We start from the raw sequence: 18,215 nt of genomic DNA on the forward strand, positions 1-18,215 counted from the left end.
GTGCTCAAGGATGTGATTTTTTCACACTTCTGAGCAATACAGCTATGTCAATCTAAATTTAGCCAGGCCTTATTGTAAAATAAGGCCTACACTCTTCCCCACTCATTATGATGTTATATGCCACTTGAATGTGAAAAGACAACATTGTGGATTGTATTATTCTATGTGCTTAGGAGTCAGCTCGGACTTGATTTTATAAAGGACAATGATGACTCAATTAAAAAGAAAAATAAATGTCCATTACAGTTTGTACAGAATGCCATTGTTGTTTTTTCATCCCCACAGAAAGACACTCATCAGAAATATCAGGATGAGTCTCCATATTATGTTAGTTTCAAATCTTGCTGTGATGCTTGAACAGACCTAAATCCCTGTCCCAGCACACAGCTTGGGCAACCATGCTGTGTGACACAAGAGTAATTCAGCTTTCAGGGAGAAGGAACACAAGTTCTATCCAGTCTACAGAATGAAAAATAGACACTTTGCAGCTATTATTCTATTCTTGAGCGTAGAGAAACTGCTGTAATACCTTTCTGCAGGCCCCCACCTTTTGTATGGAGGACTAATGGCAGTAAATTCAGAGTACCAGATCCACCTGCCCATAGTACAAAGAAATCCAATAGAGTTAGCTTAACTTCATATGCACAGGCTACCTAAATCTATCCCCCACCCTGCATAGCAGAACTGCTATTAGTACTGTTGCACACAAGGCCTCCTCTTCCTATAGCAGGTACTCATCAATGGAGTGTGCCCTCCAGTGTGGAACTGTAGTTACACTTCTGCCTCATTTCCCCCTAAGGGGCCTTCAATATGTCGAATTATGCTTATGTACAATGATCAATGCCCCTTGAGGAATCTCATTTATGTAATCAACTGCCAAACAGTGAGTAAACAAGCCTTCTCCTCCTCCAAGTTCCCAGGTTTCTCCTTTGACTGGAGTTGTGCAATCTCTCCCCTCCTGTCTCAGAGTATCTCCCAGGCCTCCCTGCCTTGAGAGTTTTGTAGTCTCTCCCCTCTGAAGCTGCCTCTCTGTGTTTTGGGGGGTGTAACTCTCTCCAGGAGTCTCTGCTACCACTAGATGTGGCTTCCTCTCCAGCTCCTCTGCAAAGCTCTTTTCCTAGGAGTTTGCTCTCTATTTTCTGGGCTCCTGTCTGACCCTCAGAACCATATATAACCAAGTTCCATAACTAATGAATCATCAAATTAACTATTCACAGGTGGATCTGGATTGGCTCGTTTGCCTTAGCAGAGCCTGTCACATGAGGCTAGATGTGGGACCTTCAGAAGGTCAGCCACAGTGGCAGACCCGCCCCCCCCCAATCAAGAAAATATTTAAGCACACAATTAACATGAAGCTCGCATCTTTTACTTCATGGGACTTAAATATACACTGAAATGCTCTGCTGAACAAAGATGCTTTCCAGACTCAGAGACTTAGTAGGCAATATGTAACAATAAAATGTCTAATCTTTTGAAAAAGAAAGAACACAACCCCAACACACATGCAACATAGTGGCTTGGGGCTTTTTTAAAAATCTAATCAATTTACTAATATGAAATTTAGAAAATAGCAAAAACCCCACACATAACACTATACACCAGAACATCTATGTATAGAACATGCCATGTTGTTTCCCAAAAAGTGTCATGTTGCATTATGGTGTGATTCTGAAAAATTAAATCTACAGAATGCAAGCCAATGTTGTAAAGTAGAAGAGCTCTTGTAGTGTTTTCCCACAGTAAGCATTATCTTGCTCTTTGGTAAAGTAATTATCTTGCTCTTTGGTAAACAGGATTTTTAGCACTGACTTCATTATGAGCCAAGTTCTCTTTTGCTTACCTCCATGGGATAAATAGAGGTCTGTGCTGTTGCCCCAGCTAAAGAACCAGATACAAATCTTTCAATGGTTCCAACCTTTCCATCTTCATTAGCAAATATCTTCTTATACTGTGTAGGTAAAATACATAATGACAAATATATCACACATCTTTCTGAAGCAGGTGAAACCCATCAGCAGAAGCCTGAATATGACATAGATGGTTTTCACAAGAAGTGTGCATTATAGATTTCCAATTAACACAACTTAATATTTATAATACAGTTCTATGTGTAAAGACTTACAAAATCACAGATCTTCCAGCCTGTGAAAGTCCTTTACATTTGGTCCTACTAAGCGGGACTAATTCTGCCCATACTTTAGTTGCAGTGGGAGAGGTCTAGGTTGGATATTAGGAAAAACTATTTCACTAGGAGGGTAAGGAAGCACTGGAATGGGTTACCTACGGAGGCAGTAGAATCTCTATCCCTAGAGGTTTCTAAGCCCCAGCTTGACAAAGCCCTGGCTAGGATGATTTAGCTATAGCTGGTCCTGCTTTGGGCCGGGAGCTGAACTTGATGACCTCCTGAGGTCTCTTTCAGCCCTATGATTCTATAGTGGCACAGGTGTACTACTAAAGTGAAGGTTGCACCAAGACACCGGTTAAAAGTCAACCATTCTAAATCCTCTAAAACTGACTTGGTTAGTCTTTGAAACTTGGTATCCCATAAGAAGGTAAAGGGAAAGATTAGTGACCCAAATTTAGAATAATTTGTTTTGGGGTTCTGGACACTGAAGACGGGGAAGAGAAACTTTCTAGGTGATAGGATGACTGTTGCGGAGATCTAGAGCTCAAGCTTGTGATGTGGGTCAAAATAGTCTTAATCTCTCAAATTTTAAACAAGGGATGTAAGCAACTAGTTGACTATCCGATACGCAAAAGCTTACTGGATAGTCAAGGGACTAGTCAACTAGTCGCTTCCCACCCTTGCTGCCTCTATCAGAGCCTAGAGCTAGCAGGAGGGACCCAGCACGAGCTGGGAATCATCTGTCCCAGCTCGCACTAGGTCCCTTCTGCTGTGCTTTAGCCTTTTAAATGGATTAAGAGTGAGGTACTAACCCCGCTGCGGCTCCCCACGTATCGACTAGTCAATGGAAAATGCATGCTTAAAAGCTGAGGTGCAGGGGTGGCAGGGGAGTAGCGGGGACTGGACACTAGTCCCAGGTGCACCTCTGCTTTTTAAATGGATTAAGAGTGAAGTACTAACCCTGCTGCGGCTCCCTACGTATCGACTAGTCAGTGGAAAATCTATTGATTAGCTGATCGAGGTAGAAGCAGCAAGGAGCATGGTTAAAAGCTGAAGTGCAGGGGAAGCAGGGGAGTAGCAGGGACTGGACACTAGTCCCAGGCGCACCTCTGCTTTTTAAATGGATTAAGAGCCAAAAGGATCTTAATCCATTTAAAAGGCTAAAGCACAGGAGGGACCTAAGGCAAGCCATGAATCAGCTGTCCCAGCTCATGCTGGGTCCCTCCTGCTGGGTTTTAGTCTTTTAAGTGGATTAAGTCAGCTCTTAATCCATTTAAAAGGCAGAACCTCAGTGGGGTTAGCTCCTGCTGTGGCTCCCCACTTATCAACTAACACCTAAGTCGATGGCAAATCCATCTACTAGTCGATTAGACGATTAAACTTAATTTAACATCTCTATTTTACACAAGATTGTACTTTGCACACACTAAATCTCTGAGGAACCCAAAGTGAGAAAATGTACATTTTTACAATGCATATATCCCAATACAGAAAAGCAGCTAGAGGATTTTTCTTTCCCACCATTTTATATGCTTTCAAGTTAAAATTTTCTAAGTGCTCTAAAATTCAAATGGCTAGTTGGATTGCTCTGAAATTTAGTGTCCCTCATGAGAGCACAGTGTAGAGTTAGAGATTCAAATCTGGGGTCATTTGGCAAAGAGATTTCAAGGGTAGATGTCCTCTTTAAAAAAAATTTCCTTTTACTGCTTTATACTATTAAACTGAAAGGTACTAACCTCTGGATGAATCAGAGCTCACTGTGTTTGACTGCTACAAAATCTTTCTGCAATTAACGTAACTAAGAATAAGGTCATCACAAGCACCCATAGAACACAAACGAATTTTGTATGAAATGGATGGAGGACAGTTTTATTTGGAGGAAATTATAATCAAAATATGGAGAGGGGAATTAGACATGTGAATGCTTAAGAACATACGGACACCCATACTAGGTCATAGCAAATACCCATCCAGTTCATTATACTATCTTTCAACAGAGGCCCATGCCAGGTTCTTCTGAGGCAATGAACAGTACAGGTATACATGAAGTGATTCATCCTGTCGCCCATTCCCACCTTCTGGTAAGCAGAGCTTAGGGACCCCATCCCTGCCCATCCTGGCTAATAGCCATTGAAGAACCTATCCTCCATGAACTTATCTAGGAAAGGAGAGCATTAGGGAGAGAAGAAGGGCACAGTCAAAGAATGGATCCTTAACTCTTCATTTCCTGTTTTTCAGAATTTTCTGTTTTGATTCACTCAACATTCTGCAAGGGGGCAACACATCACTAAGCAACCCTAATTCTGCAGTAATGTCATTTTTAAAGTCACTGAATACCAACATGATTGTGCTTTTTTAACAGAGCAGAAACCTACAATCCTTGCGCACCCAGAACTTCAATATAAGTGAATGAGTACTTAAGGAAAGGAGGATTCAGTCTTATGCGCACCATACCACTTGCTGTAGGCAGCCAAATACAGGGTACGTCTAGACTACATGCCTCTGTCGCCAGAGGCATGTAGGTTAGGCTACCAGACATAGTAAAATGAAGCGGCGATTTAAATAATCGCCGCTTCATTTAAATTTACATGGCTGCTGCACTGAGCCGACTAACAGCTGATCAGCTGTTTGTCGGCTCAGTGCGATAGTCTGGACGCGCGGGTGTCGACATCAAAGGTATTTGACGACCACCCAGGTAAGCCTCCTGGGATGAGGTTTACCTGGGTGGTTGACAAGTACCTTTGATGTCGACACCCGCGCGTCCAGACTATCGCACTGAGTCGACAAACAGCTGATCAGCTGTTCGTCGGCTCAGCGCGGCAGCCATGTAAATTTAAATGAAGCGGCGATTATTTAAATCGCCGCTTCATTTTACTATGTCTGGTAGCCTAACGTCGGCTCAGCGCGGCAGCCATGTAAATTTAAATGAAGCGGCAATTATTTAAATCGCCGCTTCATTTTACTATGTCTGGTAGCCTAACGTCGGCTCAGCGCGGCAGCCATGTAAATGTAAATGAAGCGGCGATTTTTAAATCGCCGCTTCATTTTACTATGTCTGGTAGCCTAACCTACATGCCTCTGGCGACAGAGGCATGTAATTTAGACGTACCCTGAGTGTTCTAGAATCCCAAACTAAGACTCTGAACACAGGGAGATCTCTATTCCAAAGGAGGGTTAGGCTTTTAATATGTTGTGTAAAGCTTATTCAGAGGTAATTATAATTCTGAAATCCACAATGGGGGCAACTTACTGCATACAGCACAATGATACTGCATTGAAAAGGAATCCTGCACATGGGTATGTGTTAACATACACACGCTGCATTTGTATGTGGTTACCATTTAGAAATCAAAACTGAAGTATTTAAATTAGACCACATCTCCATAAAAAGTTACACAGATAAGTAGGTAATTTTAAAGTCATATGATGCAAATTTGATCTCTTTCCTATATTGTTCTCACCATAACAGCAATAATCCACATTTCACAAATATTCCATTAACCAATTATGAGACTATTTTAAATTTGATCAATAAAACCATTGTATGTATTTTTATCATCATTTGCATTCAGTTGGTTTTTCAGTATTTAATGTTCATCCTGATTTGACACATTACCTGTTCATATGCCCAGAACTTAATAGCTGTTTCAGGTGCAATTTTAATAACATTCACACCATTTCCCCTCCAAAGGGAACGAACGCCTCCTTCTTTCACCATCTGCTTAAGGCCACTTGATATATTCATTTTATTTGACTTTGAACCGTGAACCTATTAACCACAGTAAGAAAAAAGAAATGCTCAGATTGGACATAGGACTCATTTTTAAGAAACAAAGGATAAGAGTTGTAGTAAACAGTTAAGTCAAAACTCCCTAGAAGACAGACAGTATAATTACTTGTCTCGTAACAGAACTGTAATTAATCTGATATGCTGCAATATGACTGTAAACTAAGGATTGTTTTCACACCATTAATATATTCTGTTATATTCCTTGAAAGCTAACATTACAATAACAATATTCTAGTCTTTCATTTTTATATAAATTGTGATATTTGGAAGAAATCTCTTCCAAATTAGCTACTGGTTCAAAAGGGAATATAAAATGCTTGTTATCTATAAAATGCAGTACTTTATTCAAAATGCATATTATAAAAACTCTACGTAATGTGCTTTCTAGATTGAGTAGTACTTTCTATGTGGCAGACTCAAAAAACAAAGGAAGCTACTGTGTAGAGTGTTATGATTTTGAAAAATGTGTAAAAAGTGTTATTGTATTGCTGATCTTAATATACTATTGTAGTGTATACCAGTACTACTGATTTTGATAGGATAGATGTGTTTTCCAGTATCTTTATTAATTATTTTAGATATCAAAAGGAAACATTTAATATAATATCGGTACCATAAACTCACCTTAAAGCAAGTCTTATTAAAAATGCATTTGAATTTTTAAAAAGCAGCAAAATGCATAAGACAAACATGCAAGTGCAAGCATGCAAAAGGCATCAACAAATTAGGGCCTAATTCTGCAAATCATTACGACCACAAGGATAGTTAGGTATAGATCTTTGAAGGATCATTACCTAAGGCAATACAAATTACGAAACAGTATTAAAAACACAACAGCCTGTCTCAAAAGGCTATATTCTATTAGTTTGCAAAAACTCCCATCCAGCTGGAACTCCCTTATAAAACTGTCACAACATGCCCAAATTATTCTTAAGTGATACACCAGAATTTCAAATTGCTTAAATATTGCAACTCACCTGCATCATGACTTTAAGGCGATCTAATGGTGCTGTACCTGTTCGAGAGACAGCACCAGCCACTCCTCCTGATAACAGCTGTCTCCACCACTGCCCTGACTTTTTCTCTTCCTCTGTGAATTCGTCTGGGATAGTCAAGCTATCTCCTATATCCAATACCTGTCACAACACAAAGCAGAAAAGGGGCAATAACTATTTTTCCTATTTCATCTGCTTAGGGATTTTACTGATAGTTCTGACATTTGCTTGACTACATACAGACACCCTGCACAATGACAATGTATAAACAGGTTACACTGTTGACATAAGAATAGCCATCAAAGATCTGTAATGGGGATTAGGGATGTTAAATTTACTTTAATCAACTAATCGACTAGTTGATAGAATTCGCATCAAGGAGTCGATAAGTCAATAAGTGGGGAGCTGCAGTGGGGTTACCTCTCCGCCCTAGGGAGCCAACCTCACTGCGGCTCTGCCTTTTAAATGTATTAAGAGCCGGCAGACTCTTAATACATTTAAAAAGCAGCAGAGCAGCAGCGGGACCCAGCACGAGCCAGGACACCGGATTCCTGGCTCGCACCAGATCCCCCCGCTGCACATCAGCCTTTTAAACGTATTAGGAGCCTACTGGCTGATTCCCAGCTCACACCTGATCCCTGCTAACCCTCTGTCTCCTCTGTCCCCTGCAGAGATGGTGCTGGGGGGGAACCGTCTTTTAAGCTGGCTCCCCTCAGAACGGGCTCCTGCTCCCTCCCCTTAGTGCCTCTGATAGAGGCAGCAAGGGGGGGGAGAAGCGACTAGTCGCTTACATCCCTATTAGGGATGTTAGATATCGTGTAATTAAATAGTCATGTAACCACATGAAATCTTAGTGGTTACAAGACTATTGGATAGTCCCCAGAGGCAGGGTGGGAAGCCAGTGTGCTCTCAGTCCCATTCCTTAGAAGCCCCCTGCCACGTTACACTGTTGCCTCTGCATCAGAAGCAGCAGTGCGGGGTGGCAGGCAGGAGCCAACTCACAAGGGAGCCAGTTTAAAAAACACTCCTTGCAGAGATCAGCTGCCTGCCACTCCACATTGCTGCTTCTGACAGAATGGCTGCTGTAGGGTGACAGCAGCCCCTGTCCATGGGGGATCTGAGTTCCCCATGGACACAGAAGGCTCTGTGGCAACAGCCCGTCGGTGGAGTCCGAGCTCCAGGCTTATTGGTTAATCAAGAAGTTGTCGACATGATGACATTTCTAATGGACATACTGTAATTTCATTCCACTATTATACAATTTAAGTAAGAGCAATTCTATGCTACAGAGTGACCATGCACATGTATGTGTGCAAACACACACCTATGGTCTACATGAAATTAGCAATTTTGTGAAATTTATAATGAAATTGCTGGTTAAATGAAACTGCTGACAGAATATCAATAATTTGAAACAATTAAAATACGTCTCCAACTTGTATGAATACATGAATGCAACAGTTTATCAAATAACTAGAAAGCAACTAGAAAAAAGGATTTACCTTCTGTGACAGTTTTGTGAGGCCTCCCCAAGGGAACAACAAACTCGTTTCTAGTCCAAATGCTTGGCAAGATACTGGACCTTAGACTTTTTCACTGATCCAGAACTAAATACTCACTCACAGGACTACGCGGGGCAAGAAGATGGGAGAACACCACCACGTTTGGGGGTAAAAAGCACAAATTATACCAGCCTGTCTAAAGCTTCTCAGAAAGCTTGAAGTTCTACAGTTAGTTTTGACAGAGAAAGATTTGGGAGCAGAATCTAGGTTTAGAGTCAAAGATGCAGGATATTTTCATACACAAACATAGAGCTAAGAAAAACAGATCTGCTTTAAAATACAAGCTAAACTTACAGTAGAATGTTTCCAATAACGGACTATTTCCTCAATGTCTGTAGCTGGGTTAAATAAAAAATGATCCCGCCATTCATTCCAGTCCACGGACATTGTCCCATCAGCATCAATGCTGAAATTAAAACAAAAGTTTGAAAAATTGTAACATATCTATAAAACAAATAATAGAATATCTTGTCACACCGCCTTTTTTAAACTTAAAGACCTGTGAGCCCATGCAAACGAGTCCTCACACAAAAGTGTGAAAATCCTGTACAGCAGAACCTCAATGTTATGAATACTAATCTTATGAATGTCCAGTAATATGAACCATTTTTCCCAACCAGGGTAGGTGGGGTAGGAAACAGACACAACAAAAGTCACATTAACAAAGGACAAGTCAATATCCCTTCACATTTCCACTACCTTCAATCCCCTGGAAATCATACTTTGCAGTGGTCTGAAGGACAAGAAAACAATGCAGAGTACCACACTACAACTTATACACCTTGCCTAGTATAAATTTGAGATGTTCTATTTTATAAATCTTTCAATTTTATGAACTCAAATATTTAGCAGAACAGGGATTCTACTATACTATCATATTTGGAAGAGTATGCATGGTTCTTTAGTTCCCTAAGAAAGGAAAATAGAACATGTTAAACTGAAGGTCAACTACGATGGTTAGGCAAATAGAGGTGACAGACATCTAAATATTAGCACAACTCAGATTCTGTCCTAAATGCTTATGAACAGGGCTCGACAAATCGCTGTTTCTACTCGCCTGTGGCGAGTAGATTTCAGCTGGTCGCCCCATTCACTGGCGGCGCGCGCATGCGCAATGCGGGTCTTGAGCATGTGCAATGAGGGGCTGGCGAGTAGATTTTGCCGCCGTTTGTCAAGCCCTGCTTATGAAAATAAAAATTAGTGTTATATTTTGCTAATCAAACCTTCGATTAAAAAATATTTTAAGGCTGATCTGGAATTATGTAAATGTGTTTATGAATAGACAATTGAAGGATATACAGACAGACTCACAAACAATGACTAGAAATACAAGTAGTTCCTGACCTTTGTAGAATCTTTTCTGCCTGTTGTTCTGAAATAACAATACCCAAGATCCTGAGGGACTGGACAATCTCTGATGCTTCAATTTTTCCTTAAAGCATTAAAAGAAAATATGTACAAGATAAATACTTCTTCAGACCTCAGGATGTAAGCTCAAATGATAATCATCTTCTACTTGAAGATTTGAGAAGTCTTTAAACTATCATTTCAATCAAAGCAGCATAGACCATTTAATACACTTTTACACTGAAGTCCTAAATGATATAACTGGATTATATGTATTTATAATATGTAAGTGCATCAACACTTAGACCAGGTCCTCACTATGGGGGAAGGTTGGCTTAAGGAACCTAATTCCAGCTACATAAAAACCATAGCTGGAATCGACACACCTTAACCTGAGCTTCGGCACCATCCTCACAGCAGGAGGTCAACAGGAGAAACACTCCCATCAACTTCCCTTACTCCTCATGAGGAGTAAGTGTACCAATGCCAAGGGGGTGCCCTTAGTGCACAGGTGCGCAAGAGTCTGCCAACGGGCTGGATCTGGCCCACCAAGCCACCGGATCCAGCCTGAGGCTGCCTCGCTGGAATCATTAAGCACAGTGTAGCTGCTGCTGCTGCTGCTGCTTTAAATGTGGATGCTCTATGCTGGGGAGAGAGGAGGGAGGTTTTGTCCTCTGTCCTGCACCCCAGCAAAATCTCGCAACTTCCATTGGCCAGTTTCTGGATAATAGGAGCTGAGAAATTTTGCTGGAGACAGGGGCAGCCAATGAAGCCTCCTTCCCTCCCTGCCCCCTGCAGCCCCTCCACCCCCACTGCCTGGAGCAGAGCCACGTGAAACAGCTTGCCACTGCAGCTCAGGTTCCTGCAAGGCTGATGGCTGGGAGCCACCTAGGTAAGCACCTCCCAGCCAGACCCTGTATCTGGCACCCATGCCCTGTCCCTCCATCTACCTGCCACAGACCACCACCCAAATCCTCTGTACCCCTATCCCACTTTCTCCCAGGTCACAACTCCCTCCCAGGCTCTGCACCCCCGCCTAGAGCCCCTCCCCCACGACAGAATCCTCTTCTGCACCCATAAGCGTTCCTTCACCCAAACTCCCTCTCAGACTCCACACTCCCTCCTGCACTCCAATTCCCTACTTCAAGTTCCCTTCTGCACCCCACCTCTGTCCCAGACCCTGCACACCCTCGGTAGAAATGCAGACTTTGACCACCTGCCAAAAATCTTGGAATGCCCCCCCCCATTAAAAATTACTGCCCATCCCTGCCTTAGTGGGTCTTTACTAGACACACTAAATTGAACACCAGAAGATCGACCAATACTCTTATAATTGGCCAGCCTAAGATACAAAGGGAAACCAAACTCTGCATTCTCAGTGGACCCCCAAATGATACAGGGCTGGGTAAGCAACTTCCTTTTCTGCAGCCAGTCTTTTTCCCGAGTGGAAATGGGGAAGTGGGTGTTGGGGAAACCCGGGCCCGCCCTGTACTATGGATTCCAGCCCAGGGCCCTGTAATAGCAGCTGCCTATAGAAGTCTCCAACACCAGCTATGAGACAGCTACAAAATCCCTGGGCTACTTCCACAAGCCTTCCCTAGCACCTTCCTTCTCTCAGGCTCTTCCTACCAGACTCCGCTGGTTCTTGCTCCTCCTAGACCAGGGGTGGGCAATAATTTTTGACCAGGGGCCACTTCAGAAATTTTTGAAGTGGCTCCAGGCTGCCCCAGAAGGGATGGGGCCTCAGGCCGAAGAGACGGGGCCAGGACACTTCCGTGCTTCCCCACCCCCAGACTCTGATTAGCCTGGGAGTCGGGGGACTGGGCAAAGTCTTCTCCCCAGAGAGAACCGCCAGCTGTTCTGAACAGCTGGCGGTTCCCTCTAGGTACCTGTGCCCCTGGTGGTGGGGGGAGACTTTGCATGCTTTCCCCTAAAGCCCCCAAGTCAGTCAGGGCCTGGGGAGGGGGAGCACGTGAAGTCTCTCGCTCCCTGCAAGGGAGCACCGCACTTAGAGTCAACCACCAGCTGAGCAGAAGCTGGCAGTTGACTTTAAGTGAGGAGTCCCTTGCAGGGCAGGAAGAGACTTTGCGCACTCCCTCCGCTCCCAGGCCAATCAGAGCTTCTAAGCGTGGCACACTCCTGGCAGGGCAGGGGCAGGGCAGGAGAAGACTTTGCATGCTTCTCCCCTCCTCCAGGCCCTGATTGGCCTGCGGGAGGAGGGAGCAACAGGGCTTCCGTGGGCCAGATCAACTTGCTTGGCGGGCCAGATCCAGCCCACAGAGGTCCTTTGGCCCACCCCTGTCCTAGACCCTCTGTAGTGCTCTCTCTGTCCTCTCAGCTTCCTGCATACAGCAGAGAAGCTTTTTTTAACCAGTTTCAACTGGTTCTTTAATTGGCCCCAGGTATTCTAACTAGCCATGGCTTACTTAGCTCTGTAAGCCCACTAAATTAGCTCCAGGTGCTCAACTGCCCTTATTGATTCTGGCACGTTCTTGCTGGTTCTGGAATAGCCCCTGTCAGTTTACCCTGTGAACAGATATTTACTCAGTCTGACACTAATATGCCTCCCTTCCAATACTCTGGCCTGACCCTATCACAACTGCGTAATCAAAATTATGAGTCTGCTCCTAATCCAAATGAAATTCACTGGAGAGGATACAAGTTTGATATTCGCAATACAAGTTCCATCTCAGAAAACAGTACACACACAAAAATTACCTCCACTTACATTATATACAATATTTCCATTACAAAAAAATTATTTAGGTCCTTAAATGTTTTGGGGAAATAAACCATTTTATACTGAATTATTCAGAAACCTAGTTCAGTAATTGGCATTAACATTTTCTTTCAAACTGATTTTTGAACCCCAGGACAAGTGAAAATAAATACATACCATCATTGTTTTTGTCCAGACTCTTAAACGCTAGTTTCATTTTTTTCTCATGGTCTTTAAGGTACTGCATGAATTCTTCGATGTCCAGCTGCCCATCCTTGTTTACATCCCCAGCTTTAAAAATTTTCTGTTTACAGAAAAACAATTAAGAAAATATTGTTCATCAAAAATAAATTAAAAGTGCTTTGTAATATTAAGATTTGCATAATCAATCATGACATCTCTCACATTTCAGAAGGCAACATTTTTCTTCACTCCAAAAACTGATTTCCCACTCCCATTGGCTGTGAAGATGGTGTCGCCAGGAGGGCTTTGGCTTCCTTGACCATGGGATGCTGTTCCAAGGAGGACTGCTAAGTAGGGATGGAGTTCGCCTTTCAAGGAAAGGGAAAACGGTATTTGGATGCAGACAGGCTAACCTAGTGAGGAGGGCTTTAAACTGGGGGCAGGGGACCAAAGCCCATAGGTAAGTGAAAAACATGAAGGCCTGAGAGATGGCTCAGAAATGGGAGGGAGCATGGGCTGTAATAGCAGAAATAAAGGAGGGACAAGGCAGAACCGGGGGTTGATAGAGGAGGTAACTACAGGAGTTGATAGAGGAGGTAACTACAGACCAGTCAGTTTAACTCAAGTTCCAGGGAAGATAATGGAACAAGTAATTATGGAATCCATCTGCAACCATCTGGAAGGTAATAAGGTAATAGGTAACAGCCAGCACGGATTTGTAAAGAACAAATCATGTCAAACCAATCTGATAGCTTCTTTCTTTGATAGGATAATGAGTCTTGTGGATAAAGGAGAAATGGTGGATGTGGTATACCTAGGCTTTAGCAAGGCATCTGACACAGTCTTGCATGATCATCTTATCAATAAGTTAGGGAAATGTAACCTACATGGGGCTATTATACGGTGGGTGCATAACTGGTTGGATAATCATTTTCAGAGAGTAGTTATTAATGATTCAGTGTCATGCTGGAAAGGCATAACAAGTGGGGTTCCACAGGGTCTGGTTTGGGACTAGTTCTGTTCAATATCTTCATCAATGATTTAGATACTCTTAGAGCGAGTACGCTTATTAAGTTTTCAGATGATACCAAGCTGAGAGGGGTTGCAAGTGTTTTGGAGGATAGCGACAAAATTCAAAATGACATGGACAAACTGGAGACATGGTCTGAGGTAAACAGGATGAATTTTAATAAGGACAAATGCAAACTATTCCACTTAGGAAGGAACAATCCATTTCACACATACAGAATGGGAAGAGACTGTCTAGGAAGGAGTACTGCTGAAAGGGATTTAGGGGTCATAGTGGACGACAAGTTAAACATGAGTCAACAGTGTGACACTGTTGCAAAAAAAAAAAAGAGCAAACATGATTCTCAGATACATTAACAGGAGTGTTGTGAGCAAGACACAAGAAGTCATTCTTCCGCTCTATTCTGTGCTAATTAGGCCCCAATTGGTGTGTGTTGTGTCCATTTCTGGGCACCACATTTCAAGAAAGATGTAGAGAAATTGGAGAAGATACAGAGAAGAGCAACAAAAATGATTAAAGGTCAAGAAAACATGACCTATGAGCGAAGACTGAAAGAATTGGGTTTGTTTAGTTTAGAAAAGAGAAGACAGAGGGGACATGACAGCAGTTTTCAAGTATCTAAACAGGTGTTACAAGGAGGGAGAAATATTGTTCTCCTTGGCCTCTGATCAAGAAGAAATGGGCTTAAATTGCAACAAGGGATGTTTAGTTTAGACATTAGGAAAAACTTCCTAACTGGCAGGGTGGTTAAACACTGGAATAAATTGCCCAGAGAGATTGTGGAATCTCCATCACTGGAGATATTTAAGAGCAGGTTGGATAGACATCTATCCGGGATGATCTAGACAGAGCTTGGTCCTGCCATGAGGGCAGGGGCCTAGACTCGATGACCTCTCAAGGTCCCTTCCAATTCTAGGATTCTATGATTGAACTTCAACACTACCACGCTTGGTAAGGAAGCATTGCTATTTCCATCCAAGTAATGATAAGGCACATTGAGACAAATAAAACAGAACTACATTCAAGAGTCTATGAAATTAGCCAAGGGTTGAATACAATTTCTATAAATTATACATCTACAACTCCTGCACACTATAAATACATGTTTGAGATTGGGATGAAATGAATTCAAGTTATCTTGCTTACTAGACATTTAGTCTACATTCAACACCTGTTTGTATCTCAAGAAGTCACAAAAATGGGGGGTTATAGCCTGCTAATCTTTTACAGCAGGGGTTCCAAACTACATTACATGAGTTTGATGTACGTAGGATGTGAATGAATAAAGTTTGGGAATCAATTATTAGAATATAGAGTTTAAGGTGAAGATCTGCTCTCATACTTCAGGATGGATATTAACCTCTATATTCCACTCTCCCCACACGTGTAGCGTTCCAAATGAAACAGAATACAGAATTAGAGATGCACTGGGTGAATCAGAGATTTATTTGAAAGCAAAATTCTGAAGGTTATATTTCAAAGCACCTCACAGTAGGCTTAAAACCTCTGCTAAAAAAATTAATGCATTTTCAGTAAGGATGTTAAATTTCAATTAATCAGCTAATCGAGTAGTTGATAGAATTTCCATCTACTACTCGATTAGTCGATAAGGGGGGGCACTCGGTATCCCAATGCTCCTTTCCCTTAGAAATGTACAAGAGCCACCCATGACTCTTGTATATTTCAAAGGGAAAAAAGCAGAGATTCCCTCTGCCTTTCCCCTTCTGAAATGTACAGGAGCTGCCTGTATATTTCAAAGGGAGAGAGGCAGCGGAACCACACCAGTGTGGAGCAAAGCGGTCCACACTGGCAAGGATTCCTCTCTGTGCCTCTTCATTTGAAATGCACAAGAGCCACAGGTGACTCGTGTATATTCCAAAGGGAGAGGAGCAGCAGTGGGACTAGCGCGAACAAGAGTTTCCCCGCTGGCGACATTTCCCTCTGCCTCCTGCAGAGACGGTGCTGAGGGAGGAACTAGCTTTTAAGCTGGCTCCCCCCAGCACCAACTCATGCTCCCCCCTTTGCTATCTCTCTATGATAGAGGAAACAAGGGGGGAAAGTGACTAGTCAAGTTCCTAATTAACTACTTGATAAGCATTTACTTATCAGGTAGTTGACTAGTCGCTTACATCCCTAATTTTCAGTTTAATTTTTTTAATTCAAGTAATAAATCAGGGCTTTATCTGTACAACTTATGAATGCCGATTGATATTCTGAAACTGGATTATGAAAAACTGCTGTATTATGAACAGAGGCAACTGGTAAGGAGGAACCTGAAGAGCTACCAGCCACATGACCCTCCCCATAGTCTAAGGAAGGATAGGACAATGCCCTCTGCTCCAGGCCCCTTCTCTTCTCCACTCCTTCCCCTGGTCTCTCCCTGCCTCTTCCCTACCTGTTCTCCCAGTCAAGGCTGGGGAGCTGGTGTCAGCAGCAGAGGGCCAGTGCCCCAAACTCACCGGCAGCAGCAGAGGAAGCAGAGCAACACGGCCACAGCTTATTTTACTTCCCCAACCACATTGTTCTGCTTCCCACCAGTGAATGTGTGGGGCAATCCCATCCCTCCCACCGAGTGGTGCACCAAGAGAGAAAAGTGAGCTAGGGCCACCTTGCTCCACTTTCCCCATCACTGCCAGTGAATGCAGGTGGTTGGATCCCCACTGCGGGTGCCAGGAGACCTCCTCACTAGTGCTCTTGCTGGCTACACAGCAGCGCCTCCTGCCTATGGCATTTGGGGCACATATCCCCTTGTGGTCTGCCACACTCACTACCCCAATTATGAATCCACTACTGCTGACAGGAATAGTAGCAGACGCACACCAGACAGGGAAAGTGGTAAATAGTACTGAAATTCACAAAAGTCACGAGATGAAGTAGCTGAAGTGATAAAGAATCTGAAACAAGAACACAGATCTCAATTGTCCCTCCACTTCAATGGACTGATTCTGCTATACTCTGGTTGCAGAATTTGGCATTTTTCCAAGACATCACAGATTCCAACACTTTTGCCACCAAATTTTCTATTTTGTTGCGAGTGCAGACTGGTACCAGACTGTCATGATCAAAAGGAGTGCTGATCAGCACCCAGGGTATGTCTAGCGTACATGCCTCTGCCGACAGAGGCATGTAAACTAGGCTACCCGACATAGTCAAAGAAGCCAGGATTTAAATATCCCCGGCTTCATTAAAATAAAAATGGCTGCCACGCTGTGTTGGCTCAGCGGATCGTCAGCACAGTGCGGCAGTCAAGATTCGGATTGATCAACAGGGGAAGCCTTTGTCAACCGCTCCCTTATGCCTCGTGAAACGAGGTTTACAGGAGAGGTCAACAAAGGCTTCCCCTGTTGACCAGTCCGCATCTTGACTGCTGTGCTGTGCCGACAATCAGCTAAGCCAGCACAGCGTGGCGGCCATTTTTGTTTTAATGAAGCTGGGGATATTTAAATCCTGGCTTCTTTGACTATGTTGGGTGGCCTAGTTTACATGCCTCTGTCAGCAGAAGCATGTAGTCTAGACATACCCCCGGTGACTGAGGGGTTAATTCAGGTACTTAGCAAAGGTGTTGATTGCCTGAACCCAAATTATCCAATAACAATGCAGGTGGGAATTTCAAACTGGAAAACAGGGTACGTTTCTCTCTTTGGGTACGTCTAGACTATAGGGTTTTGTCGACAGATACTGTCGACAAAACTTCTGTCGACATAGAGCGTCTAGACACATTCAGTTTTGTCGACAAAGCAAGCTGCTTTGTCGACAAAACCCTGTAGTCTAGACGCAACCCTACAGGCAATAACTCCTTCTGTCGACAGAACTCTGTCGACAGAAGGTGTTATGCCTCGTAAAATGAGGTTTACCAGCGTCGACAAAACTGCTGAGTTCTGTCGACATTATGTCGACAGAACTCAGCGGTAGTGTAGACGCAGGTATAGTTTTGTCGACAAAAGTCCACTTTTGTCGACAAAACTCAGTAGTCTAGACACACCCTTTGTTTTAAGATCAGAGCAGTTTCTCCTAAGTATTGAGGGAGATGCTTTCTCTCTCCAATAATGGATTTCTTTAAATGTATAAGTAGCGGAAAGTTTTAGATAGTTCCTCAGGGTTTATTGTTGTCCTTGTTTGGGGGTCTGGAAATCATGTCTGAGCTGACTAATGGCTTTTCTCTTTTGTAATTAAGGATTACAGCCAGAGACTTTCCCTGAGTCTGTCAATTGTGGCTATTTACCACGTAGCCAATTTACTATGCTTGCAACAGTAGTTTTGTCTTGCTAATAAGTTTTCTTTTTATTCTAATTAACAGGTATTGGTTGATTGTTGTGTCATTACGATTAAGTGCCTAGTTACAAGGGCAGAGTCCATTGTTGTCTGTGGATTCACTCTGTTTTTCCCAACACCAAGCAAAACAGGAGTTGGGGCTGGGAGGAGAGCTATACCTTAGGGATGGGATTCCCAAGTGATCTTTTCTCT

At 43.0% G+C, this 18,215-nt stretch overlaps 1 protein-coding gene across 1 annotated transcript in view; it reads right to left on the minus strand.

Annotated features, from left to right (window-relative positions):
- SLC25A24 (solute carrier family 25 member 24) overlaps positions 1-18,215 on the minus strand; it is a 42,134-nt gene that overhangs the window by 9,577 nt on the left and 14,342 nt on the right. Inside the window, exons 2-7 of the mRNA XM_006119789.3 lie at positions 12,716-12,842; positions 9,817-9,904; positions 8,767-8,878; positions 6,893-7,051; positions 5,742-5,894; positions 1,841-1,948 (exon numbers count right to left, since the gene is read on the minus strand). Coding sequence (XP_006119851.2) covers positions 1,841-1,948; positions 5,742-5,894; positions 6,893-7,051; positions 8,767-8,878; positions 9,817-9,904; positions 12,716-12,842 — 747 coding nt within the window. The remainder of the gene's footprint in view (positions 1-1,840; positions 1,949-5,741; positions 5,895-6,892; positions 7,052-8,766; positions 8,879-9,816; positions 9,905-12,715; positions 12,843-18,215) is intronic.

The sequence above is a fragment of the Pelodiscus sinensis genome, chromosome 9 (assembly GCF_052426305.1).
Source record: "Pelodiscus sinensis isolate ZL-2025 chromosome 9, ASM5242630v1, whole genome shotgun sequence".
In the NCBI taxonomy this organism is placed as follows: domain Eukaryota; kingdom Metazoa; phylum Chordata; order Testudines; family Trionychidae; genus Pelodiscus; species Pelodiscus sinensis.